This window comes from Lynx canadensis, chromosome B4 (genome assembly GCF_007474595.2).
Source record: "Lynx canadensis isolate LIC74 chromosome B4, mLynCan4.pri.v2, whole genome shotgun sequence".
In the NCBI taxonomy this organism is placed as follows: Eukaryota; Metazoa; Chordata; class Mammalia; order Carnivora; family Felidae; genus Lynx; species Lynx canadensis.
The window spans coordinates 51373826-51386394 of NC_044309.1; the positions used below are offsets into that span (position 1 = coordinate 51373826).

The window sequence follows — 12569 nt, forward strand, 5'->3', positions numbered from 1 at the left end:
TACCTATACTAGCCTAGCCACCCTTTCCCTTTCCTATTGCCCCAATTAAAGTTATTGCCCATATAATCTAGGCTAAGAGGTACTTGAACCGCATCTCTGTGGGTCAGAGAACAGACATGGCTAAGTGGACCCGGGTATGAGGTCATCCTTACTCCAGTGGCAGAGTCACAATACTCAAAGCCGCCTCTCTGGGGAACAGAGCACATCAACAAGGGCAAAATTTGCTCTTGTTACCTTTAATTAGCCACATATCAAGGAGAAAGCTGAGTTCATCTACTTTGAAGCCATCTGCACTTGGATGTTGGTGCATAATGAGGGGGCCAGGATGGGGGGTGGAGAAGAAGGATTAAGTATAGGGTGTACTTCCCAAAAAAATGTTTGACAGAGTTCCAAGCAAGCAGGTGTGAATTCTGAGTATCTAGAGAAACCAGAAAGCAATTCAGATCTAGGGAAGAAAGCTGTTAGCAAGTAGATAATCATAAGTCTAATAAAGGGGAAACTGTCTCAATAAGTACACAAATGTGTCCAGAACTCTAATTACAGAACTGAAAAGATAAAGCCTACTCTACACTTTAGTTGCTCCTGAGAATATACCTCTCTATAGTTGATTTTAAGTTTAGTAGTTGGGGTTGAACTTACTAGTTACAGGCTTCCAGTGCCCAACAAAGCTAGGCATTTTTTTCATTTATTCATTCATTCATTCATTCATTCACACATTCCTGCATGCATGCATTATTTCACAGACATTCATTAAGTTCCATTTGCAAGGTACCATGTTTGGTGATATAAACAATTTAATATCAAATAAAAACTCAGTTCCTGTCCTCAAAGATCTTAAAATCAAATGTGACAAACATATATGTGAACCAAACATAGTAAAAGTAAGGCAGCAATAAGCCCTTGAAAGAGGTGCGACCAAGATATGATTGCTGTACAAAAAAAGCAGTAATTAAATCTTATCAAGACAATCTGGTGTTTCAAGGTGAAAAAAATATTTAAGCTTTCAAAAAGAATTTCAATAGGCAAGGAGGGATAGGAAGGGAATCCCGGCTGAGAGAAAACTATAAGTATGTGTGGAAGCTCAAAGAACATGGGCGTGACATGCGTTGGAAATAGAGGTAATCAAATGTACTTAGTCTGTGGTACACAGGGAGACCTATGTAGACAATAGATGAAGTGACAGATCACAGTTAGATTACAAAAGACATTTATGATCAGAATGAGGATTTTGGACTTTGATATACAGACACCTGAGAACCTGGAAGTTTCTTTCCTTTGATGAAGACAGTACCATCATCTAGCTTTGATTTTGAACTGACAACTCAGAAGCTATGTAATTAGAGACAGAGGGATTGGAGAAGTAGGAAAAGTTATCTAAGCAAATGAAAATGAGGAGCTGAACTAAGACAATAATTGCAATGGAAAGGAGAATGAATACAAGAGACCACTGAGGTGGTTTTTATAGAATTATGTTACTGACATTGGGAATCAGTTAGAAGAGGGAATCAAAGAAGATATGAATTTCTTTTTAGTTGGACAATGGTTGCACTGGAGATGGAGAGGAAAAAGGAGGAAGAGTTTATGGAAGAAGAGAATTTGCTCAAATTTAGATATTATGAGTTTAGATCATCCATAAGGAGAAGCAGTTAACAACTTTCCAGGACTACCTGATCCATTTCGAGGTTTCAATTACTATCTATATGTTAATGATTCCCAAATCTATATTTACAGCTATATACTTTAGATCCCACCCAGCCCTTCAAATTTATCCAATTAATCACCCAGTTTTCTCAACTCTACTTCCTAAATATATTTAAAATCCAATAACTTTATTCTTTATTCATAAACATTCTCCTAGTCCAGTCTCTTACTTGGCCTCACTTTAATCCATTTTCCACAAATAACCACAATGATCTTTTAAAAACAATTCAATTATATAGTGCCCATTTAAAAACACTAAAAGAGCTTCCTTTTGCCTCTAGGATAAAGTACAAAACTTTTATATAGCTAAAAGTTCCTACCCTACTTACCTTTTCAGGCCCATCTCTTGTCACCTACCCACAGGATATCTTATGTTCCAGATGCTCTCCTGGAGTTCTTTTTGTGAAATAATGAAAGACATCTTGCGCTCCTTGGTACATCTATACATGCTGTTCCCTCTGCCTGGGTGGGGACAGTAGGAAAGAACAGTTTCAAATCCATTTTTTTCTCACTTGAACTTCATCAAGTCAATCATAAATTTACCCATCCTTCATAACCATATTCTCACTGTTTCCTTTACATTTTTAGAATTAGCAGCATTGTTCTTAACTTCCCACTACTGTAAGAGTGCCTTTATTCCAGAGCAGGAAATAATTTATCTTAGTCATAGAGGTACTGTTGACATTCTCCTCCTTCTCCACCTCCTGCTCTTCCTCCTTCTTCTTTTTCAAAGTTTAAATTTATTTCAGAAAGATCTACTTTTTCTCAAAAAAATTTTTCTTTCTTTTTGCCTATAACTAAAAAGAATATTATCTCTTCAGTCTACACTATAATATAAACACAGTACTTTTCCAAAGGCTGCCAGAAAAATATCTGAGCCTTTGTACAATTTTATCTTTAATTACTGCATTGCTTCAATAATCTTTAATAAATGTAATCACCACTTAAATAGGGAAAATTGTGTTCTTAGAGTATGAGTCATAGAGTCATGAAAGAACATAAGATTAAGAGCCAGAGGGATGAGTTTTATACTCTGTGCTTACACACCATTTGATCTGGACACTTCACTTATGCTTTTTTTGGGATTAAATTTTTCTTCTTTAAAATGGGTATTGCGATATAATTTTTGTGTAATAATTTATAATGTATAAAGCTCTTTCTTATTCATTAGCCATTTGATTGCCCCCGGAACATGTTGAGTATTCTTATCTCCACTTTCAAAATGAGAAAATGGAGATTCAAAGAGGTTAAGAGACTTTCATGATCATTGAGATTTTTAATGGTGGGTCCAGAAATTCTGATACTAGAACACTTATCATTCTACCATCCAATGCTGACTATGCTTCTTCTACAAGAAGACAAGATAGGGATAATAATACTATCATGCTTATTTCACTGGTTTATGATGAAGATAAAATTAAATTATTATTATTTTTTTTTTTAATTTTTTTTTCAACGTTTATTTATTTTTTTGGGACAGAGAGAGACAGAGCATGAACGGGGGAGGGGCAGAGAGAGAGGGAGACACAGAATCGGAAACAGGCTCCGGGTTCTGAGTCATCAGCCCAGAGCCCGACGCGGGGCTCGAACTCACGGACCGCGAGATCGTGACCTGGCTGAAGTCGGACGCTTAACCGACTGCGCCACCCAGGCGCCCCAAATTATTATTATTATTTTAAAGTTTCATTTGTTTTTGAGAGAGAGAGAGAGAGACAGAATACTAGCAGGGGAGAGGCAGAGAAAGAGGGAGACACAGAATCTGAAGCAGGCTCCAGGCTCTGAGCTGTAGCACAGACCCTGTCACGGGGCTCAAACTTGTGGACCATGAGATCATGACCTGAGCCAAAGTCTGATGCTTAACTGACTGAACCACTCAAGCGCCCCAATAAAATTAAATTATTAATCTGCAAGCACTTTGACAATTTTATTGGTTCTTCTTCTTATTGTTGTTTTGTTGCTTCTATTAGTAAATACAGTAAGTTAAAAAATCATGAACTTCTATCCATTCATGATTATAAACTGAAAGGCTTTGCTGTATAAGTTTAAGTGTATATGCATTTGTAGAATTAACCAAGTAAACTTAACCAAATTTAACTAAGATCTGATTTACATTTATTCTGAGGTTTTGTTTGTTTGTTTGTTTGCTTTTGTTTTGTTTACCTGCTAAGATGCTACATGCAGGGTTGCCTGAGCTGAGTGGAATTCAAGACCTGAAATATGTGTATAATAATCTTCGTCCACAAGACACAGACCTAGAAGCAACAAGCCATTTTACCAAGTAAGATAAGCTGTGAATGTATGAGTATGCATTTATTCATGTGTACAAATACGTTTCACATTTGAGGTGATTTCAGGGTGAACAGTCAGTGCTATAAAGCTGTCATTTCTATAACCAGCTTGTGTCTTCTTTCCCAAGGGATAGAAAGGGAGCAATGTGAATGTCGAGGAGAGGGCCTTAGTCAGTGTTTCTGTACCATGCTATTGTTTGCTAACCAGCCTCTTCATCTATTACATTGCTCAATAAGAGGTCACTAAAAAGAGCAAGGACTGACATAAATAGATTGGTTGCTCTACTTGAACTATGTCCAGGAAAACAATTTGGAAAAAGAGATTTATGATGAGATATGGACTCACTACTTTCAACTCTAAGACAATACAAATATTGGAGTATTTGGTAACTATCTTCTATTTTAAATCTATGTTTTTTTTAAGCAAGTCTGAGAAAACACTCATATACATCAAAGAAAGAGCCTGTCCAGAATATAGTGAATATTAATTACACTCAAAATCATGCATACAATGCAAAAGGGTGGTGCATTTTATAATAGAAGATTCCTCTGAACTTCAATTTTTGAATGGATAGCATAATTGCTAGCAAATTCTAGGTGCTCAATAAATGTTAGCATAATTATTATCATAGTAAAGAGTTTAAGTAGAGAAATACACTTTTTCCTATAACTTCTTAATATTGAATCTTGAGTCTACTTTTTAATTGTTCAAATACTTCGGAAATTTGTAAACACAGATTATACTCTTTTTAATGGATGTATGCTTTGTCTTTTTGAGGAAAACAGTATTTAAAATAAAATCTTTCCCAGCCAATTATTACTTTTACTCTTCCCCTTCCAGAATGTATAGTGAGGACTCTCTCTATTACAAGGGAACAATGAGAGTTGATTGGGCCATCCTACATAAAGAATTTCACTTTTGCAAAGAATCTGTCTTTTGTGAACTTTACTAGATAGGCTCCTCTTGTGGTTGAATAGAAGCAATATGGTAGAATTATAGAATGCTAAGCTGGAAGAGACCTCGTACTTCATTTATTCTGACAATAAATATGCAAATAAGTAAACTGAAATTCAAAGAATTAAAGATCTTGCCTACAATAAAAAAAATAGTAAGAAATACAGCTAGGGGGGCGCCTGGGTGGCGCAGTCAGTTAAGCGTCCGACTTCAGCCAGGTCACGATCTCGCAGTCCGGGAGTTCGAGCCCCGCGTCAGGCTCTGGGCTGATGGCTCAGAGCCTGGAGCCTGTTTCCGATTCTGTGTCTCCCTCTCTCTCTGCTCCTCCCCCGTTCATGATCTGTCTCTCTCTGTCCCAAAAATAAATAAACGTTGAAAAAAAAAATTAAAAAAAAAAAAAAAAGAAATACAGCTAGGATTAGGGCCCATAGCTAGGACTTCAATCCCCTGGTCTAGGGTTTTTCAACATTTAATATAGAAAACTATATGATACCATTAAAGAACACCAGGCAGAGCCCTTGCCAAAAATATACATTTCTGCTACCTCCTTTGTTTCTGACATTCTACCATAAGAGATTCTTTAGTGGAGTCTGGTAGGTTTTTTGAGTCTTGAAAAATGCCCTCTGGTAGTAAAGGTTATCTCTGAAAGAAGCATCTGTTTATGTCTACTTAGAAAACTATAAATATTAGTTGACAATAGTCTGTGGCCAAAGACACTAGCTTAAAGATTTGCATAAGTGTTTCAGATCCTTGATTTTAAGGATAAGAGACTCTCAAGTTGCCTCAGCTATTGGGGATGGGGGATTTGTGTGAAAAATCCTAGGGAAAGGCAAACAACCGGCCTCGGGAAGAGCAGAAGGTCTTCTGTCACAGAGCCTGGAAGGTCCTTCAGAGTTCAACACAGCTCTAGGATCCCATCGGCAGGAAGCAGCTTTATACTCCAGCTGCTCACCCCTGGTCTAGTTACCTCCGTCCTAAGTAGGTGAGTGCACATGGTACCAAAAATAGCCCCCTCAGGCTATCCAATTATGATCTGAGTGGGATGCCTTTCTTTGAAGTGGGCTGCTGCACTACAGGCACAATGATTGATGTGTCAGTGGGACCTGGTTGGGAGATAGAGTTGCAGAGAGAGGTCCAGAAAAGATGAAGGTTGGAAACATGTGATTCAGCTAAAGCCCGTGTTTGATGTGTCATTGCTTAGACAGTTTACAAATAGTCCCTACTACTACCTAGAACAAAGGAAAGAAACTATATATTGGATGAAGAAAAGCTCTTTCAGGTCCTGGCCACAGGGAAAATGTCGATAGGCTTTGTCTGCCAGAGTTCCATCCCTCCACATTTTCTGACTTTAACTGATACACCCAGATCTATAAAGAGCAGAATCTTCGACATGAATGAGCCTGCCTACATTTACTTATGTCCTCTTCCTAGTCAAGAGATTGTGAACTAATATGGGAAGTAGATCTAAAGCCACTAATCTCCTGGCAGTGAGCTAGACCTCATTATCCTGCCTGCATATTTCTGCCAGGCTAATTTTCTCACTTTTAGATGTTATATAGTATGTTCTGTTAATTAAACTTCGTTCTACAATTTTATGGTAAACAACTTGTTCTCCATTGCAGACTTAAAAGGCATTTGGTCATCTAAATAAGGGCACATCATTTCTCTGTTCAATAATTGTTTTTGACTTGCCATTTCCTACCTCTTACTTTTGACAACCTTATAATCTGATTGTCTTTATCAAGGTTTATCCACTCCACCTCTATTATTCCCAAAGGAATCCTCTTCTGGGTAGATAAATTTCTCATATACATTCATTCCTCCTTTGTCTATTTAATACATCAGAAACGCTTCCAAAGAATCAAAAAAATTACTGGAATGGGGGGGAGTCTGATGTAACTTTCAACTCTACGTATCCCTTAAGATGCTGGACAACTAGTTTCTTGTCCATGAAACCTCAGATTATTCCCATCGTGACTAGTCTTTTGTTCTATAATCCTACAGAATATGTGCTATTTCATGCTGTCCTTAATTTATTACTGAATTACATGATGTCTAGTATATCACCTTAATACACTTATTGGTTATACCAGTTTCTCCCAAGTAAAACAGGGGACATAGTCCCACTTTTCCACTTTCGAACATATCTGAATGTGAAACATGCCTCATTCCCCTTAAGATATATTTTAAAGTTTAACAGGAGATGCAATGTAAACATCAAACATTAAGTCTATAAAAGTTATATAATAATGGCTAACATTTAGGGTGGTATTTCTTATATGTCAGGCCCTGTTCTAGTGCTTTTCATAGAGTAAGTTGTTTCATCATCATAACAAGTCTGCAAGAAAAATGATTAGTAATACTGTTAATAGCAATTATAAATAAAGAGCATGGGAGGAAACTTTTGGAGGTAATGGGTATGTTTATGGTATAGTTTATACTAATAGTTTCACAAATGTATAATCATCTCCAAACTCATCAAGTTGTATATATTAAATATACACAGCTTTTTGCATGTCAATCATACCTCAGTAAAGTGATTTAAAAAAAGTCTGTAAGATAATATAATTTTAATCTAAATTTTTAGATTAGGATACTGAGACCCCAGAGAAGTTAAATAATTTACCAAAGGATATAGCCAGCTGTAGACGTAACCACAATGTGTATCCAGGGGGTTATGCTACAGAGTGTGAGGTCTTACACTCTATCCTGTGGGCTCAAAACCACCCCTCTCATATGCAGGCTCTTGGGGTATGTCGCTTCATAATTCAGACCATAGTTTTCTCAAGGTTCCTTAGAGCCCACTTTGGCTACAGTTTGAACAAAGTAGATCTTTTGTCTCACATCTTGACTATCCCAAGCCTTGATGGAGGACAGATGTTCCTTCCCAGTACTATCATCTCTGTGCCATCACCAGGTGTCCCCCGGATGTTTGGTTTAGGATCTGCTATGTTTGCTGCCCCAGGGGACCACCATGGGGTAATTTGACTCCAAGGTACTCAACCTCTTTCCTTTCTCTGATTTGGCTCATTACCAGATGCCTTGAACCTCTCTGTCTTTCCCCTTTTCTGCTCAGAGAAATCTCCCATGAGACTCATGTCTCCCTTTAGTGATATATTTTATCCTATAATCTCAACTACATACCTTTATTTTTAGATATGATTTAATGTGTTTTGAGTTTGCCTTTCCACATGTTCTCTTAAGTTCTTTGGTAAGCAAATGCGGATCGTGTGCTGATGATCTTTCCTATCACACAGCACTGTGAAGACCCTGTTATGGAGATTTAAGAAACCTCAATTAATTGTGACTAGGATTCTTAACCACTTGAAAAAGTTACTTAAGATCTATTACTTATATATTAAAATTTTTTAATCTAATTATAGGATATTTCTTTTGTTAATACTCAAGCAATATATAGAATGAATTTATAAAAGTAGCCTGATTAATTAAAAACAATAGTGGAATTTTGAATGACTTGATCCACATGATTAAAATAAATGTGAGGGGCGCCTGGGTGGCGCAGTCGGTTAAGCGTCCGACTTCAGCCAGGTCACGATCTCGCGGTCCGTGAGTTCGAGCCCCGCGTCAGGCTCTGGGCTGATGGCTCAGAGCCTGGAGCCTGTTTCCGATTCTGTGTCTCCCTCTCTCTCTGCCCCTCCCCCGTTCATGCTCTGTCTCTCTCTGTCCCAAAAATAAATAAACGTTGAAAAAAAAATTTTAAAAATAAATAAATAAATAAAATAAATGTGAAAAATTATGTGCACTTGTTTACTTTTCTGTGTAAATAATATTGTTATCTTAAACTGTGTTCTCTGACATCACATGGGTTACAAAACTGAAGGAGATACTTGAATAGAGACGCCAGTGCACATAATTTACCAAAAAAGGAAAGTTATGTAATGGATATTACATATCCATTATGTAATGGATCCAGCATTAGTCTTGGTGCTTCAATGGGTGACATTAATTCTAATATACTTTTGAGAGCCCCTGTATATTTAAAGTCTGTGTTCTCTGTGTTCTGACAGGCTAAAAGTGTTTTATACTACTGCTTATTCCAATATTACTACTAAGATAGAAATAAAAATAAGAAAATCCACCATCCACCACCACCACCACCAAGCTCACAGATGTGGGTCATGAATGAGGACTAAGCTATCTGAGACACAGCATGTGTGGCTACCTTAAGTGCCCAGTCCTGACTACAGTAGCAGTAAGAGGCTGCCCTCTTGATATTGTTTGAGACTTGAAAGAAATGGCTTTTCCTCCCTCTCTGAGAGAATGCTTTATTTATGAACAATATAGGATCCTACCTCATTCTTGGGTATTTGCACTCAAGCTTAAGAGGTGATCGTAAGTGTTTCAGAAGATGCTGTACTCAGCGTGGCATTAAAAATTGTATTACAATTAATGGCATTTAGAGAAAAATGAGAATAAAATTCTTTTACTGACCACAAAGGTTTTTCACAGCATTGCCAACTCCTCTCTCTGCTTCCCTTACTTTTTTCGACTCGCCTTACAGCTGAGTGCTGTTGAATAGAATCAAGAAAGTCTCGTGACTCAGTTCCTGCAAATGGATACTCACATGTAATACCTCTGCAGAGACCACTGCTAGGCAACAAAGGCAACGATCCATTAAAATGCTGTCTGAATGGGTTACTTTAGAAATTTCAATCACTTTCAAACCTCGGGTTAGCTGTCCTTAGAAACAGATAACCTATTTCACAGACCAGCCTGGGATCATTAAGCATAAATTTCCCTGCCTACCTCCCCTCCCACATACAGATCATGCTTTTCACTTCATCCATTTTCTCCTCCAAACATGTGAGAGAAAATTTTCCATGTATTTCCAGATATTCTATTTGGCCTGCCACACAGATTCTTTGGTTTAGTAAGCATAAGATCTCTGGCTCTTTGGCTAAAACTGAAGGCAGCTAGAAGCAAAACACAAAACTCCAAACTTAAATTTTGTTTTCATGAGGTATTTTGGTAGCAAGAGCCAGAGATTCTATCTGATATCCTTGCAGAAAAGGGTATAAATGGACTCAAATCGTAACCTAACAAGTTCCAGAAACCAATAGGACCTGATTTCTAGAGGAAACAAAGGACTTCTACTCTGCTTACTCTGCCTATATTTTACCTCTTTGCCCATTGGCCAGTATTCTCTAGTGGAAATTCCAGAGAGAGACAATCTAATTGACTTAAATAGTTGCCTTTGTCCCCACTGGACAGAATCCTTCACACAAAGCCATCGTGGATTCTGTTGCCTATCCTTACACCTATCATGGGCCATTCCTTGCCAAAGAACAGCCTAGAGTTTCTTCTCTGAACTTTGAGCTTTAGAGAGAGTAATCTTAGTTATGAGGAGCCATTGGGCAGAACAGGCACAATGACTGTCCCAACCAGTACAACCATGAAGCCACTGGAAATGTTGATGACATCCAGAAAAAGTGCTCCTGGATTCCACATAGACAAAGGAACCAGGGTCTGTGAGCCTCCTGAGTGTGCAGACATAATGCCAGAAACTTCCAGTGTTTCCCTCATTCTTCCTTAGTTATTGTTCATGGCTACAGAGTGAAATGAGACTGCGCTCAATGCATCAAAACAGTTAAATGGCCTTCTGTCTAGTTTCTCTTTGACATTAAAGAAAATATGGGAGAGGGATGATTCTTGGATTCTTTTGTCCTTAGACTTTCTTGATGCTTTTCTAGTACTTTGCAAATTGTTATCTCTTGGATTGTTGTAATTCCACAAATATGGATCAAAGTTTTCTTTTGCCTTAGTAACCATTGATACCCATAGAGATAAATGCTCACAAGAAAAACAAACAAAAGACAAAAAACAAAAAACAAAAACCCAGAACCTAGAGGAATTACCAATCATGATGTCCAACTTTCATTAAATTAGGAAAGCAGATTTCAAAGAGATATGCAAATTAAAACAGATGGAAGTTTCTTTTTCATTGTGAAAGTCTCTCATTAAAAAAAATAATAATTAGTCTCCCTCTCTCTCTGCCCCTCCCCCGTTCATGCTCTGTCTCTCTCTGTCCCAAAAATAAATAAACGTTGAAAAAAAAAAAAATTAAAAAAAAAAAAAAGGGGCGCCTGGGTGGCGCAGTCGGTTAAGCGTCCGACTTCAGCCAGGTCACGATCTCGCGGTCCGTGAGTTCGAGCCCCGCGTCAGGCTCTGGGCTGATGGCTCAGAGCCTGGAGCCTGTTTCCGATTCTGTGTCTCCCTCTCTCTCTGCCCCTCCCCCGTTCATGCTCTGTCTCTCTCTGTCCCAAAAATAAATAAACGTTGAAAAAAAAAAATTAAAAAAAATAATAATTGTAAAAACAAATCTGAACTAAATTGACTTTATAAGCCACTTTTTAACTGAAGGTGTAATACCTTTTACAATACTGTATTTCCTAAGTTGCATGACCTAGTCACACTCATTACAATGTTCCATAGCTTGGCTGCTGTTCTAAATTTCTGCAATAGGAGAGTCTCTGTTTTTGAATTATATGAGCTACGCTGAGAATTTGCCCAATTTGCCTAAATATCAAGTCATGATACACCTTAGCTATTAGCTTTTAAAAAAAGATATTTTAACTTTTCCGGAGACTATCAGTCTAAAGGTTAAGAGCATTTGGAAAGTTCAATGCACCCACCCAGAGTACCAGAAGTCATTAGTTACAAAAGATGAATAGTCCAGATGGCGCTGTTTCACAACAGCTGCTAACCCCTCAACAGCTAAGGGCAACAGCCTATCCTCACTGGTATTCCTGACAGACACTATGTGTTGCATAGGATTGCTATATTCCAGGGATTTCACAAACAGCTAAAGTAATTTATTATTTTTAAATATATTTTTCACATTTTAAAGATTTTTGTTACCTTAATTATAGCACCAATTATCAGTTGGTTATCAATTGGTTATCAATTATTATTGATTGTTCTATACTATTACATGTTAAGATTTTTTTTTTTTTTTGCTTTGCATAAGATTTCATGTTAATGTCATCAATAAAATGAGCTGGCTTTGGGGAGGGTGGGAATGGAAACCTGGAATATCATTTTACTGGCATAATACTTACACATAATAAGACCAGTCCATCAACCTTTTTCTAGTTCCTTTATTCCATCTGATCTGATGTGGCTGCTTTTTCTAAGTAGCCTCCCTAAGAAAGTATAAGAATTACTTATTGATAGTCAAGACCATGGAGCCTGGAATTCTTGTTTGTATGCAGAGTTAGGTCCCTGAGATGACATTTACATAAGACTCACTAACCTTATAGGTAAATTTTGAAGACTTCAAACTTTAACTTGGAAAAGAGCAAAGTTTTTGTTGTTGTTTGTTTGGTGTTTTTAAGCCACGTTCTAAACTATGAAGCAGGAGAAAAGAAAACAAAAATAAGAAAAGAAAGAAAGATAAACCTAAAGTTGCCTCTTGTTTTAACCTTTAATTTATTTTTTGTAGGATTTCAAGAGAGTTCCCCATAAGTCATTTTCCATAAAACCATAAATCTGCACATTTATTTTCCCTTGTATCCCTCTATCTGTAGTTTGCTAACTTTTGGGCTCATATATATTCATTTCTTTACTTATTTGGTAGTAAGTTTTCTGAAATAATATTTGCATAA

At 37.3% G+C, this 12569-nt stretch overlaps 1 protein-coding gene across 4 annotated transcripts in view; it reads left to right on the forward strand.

The window, feature by feature from the left end:
- Nucleotides 1-12569, forward strand: part of PIK3C2G (phosphatidylinositol-4-phosphate 3-kinase catalytic subunit type 2 gamma) — a 358133-nt gene that overhangs the window by 267206 nt on the left and 78358 nt on the right. For all 4 annotated transcript variants that reach the window (XM_030322152.1, XM_030322155.1, XM_030322154.1 and 1 more), the window contains one exon: nt 3870-3979. In XM_030322152.1, the coding sequence (XP_030178012.1) occupies nt 3870-3979 (110 nt within the window). The remainder of the gene's footprint in view (nt 1-3869; nt 3980-12569) is intronic.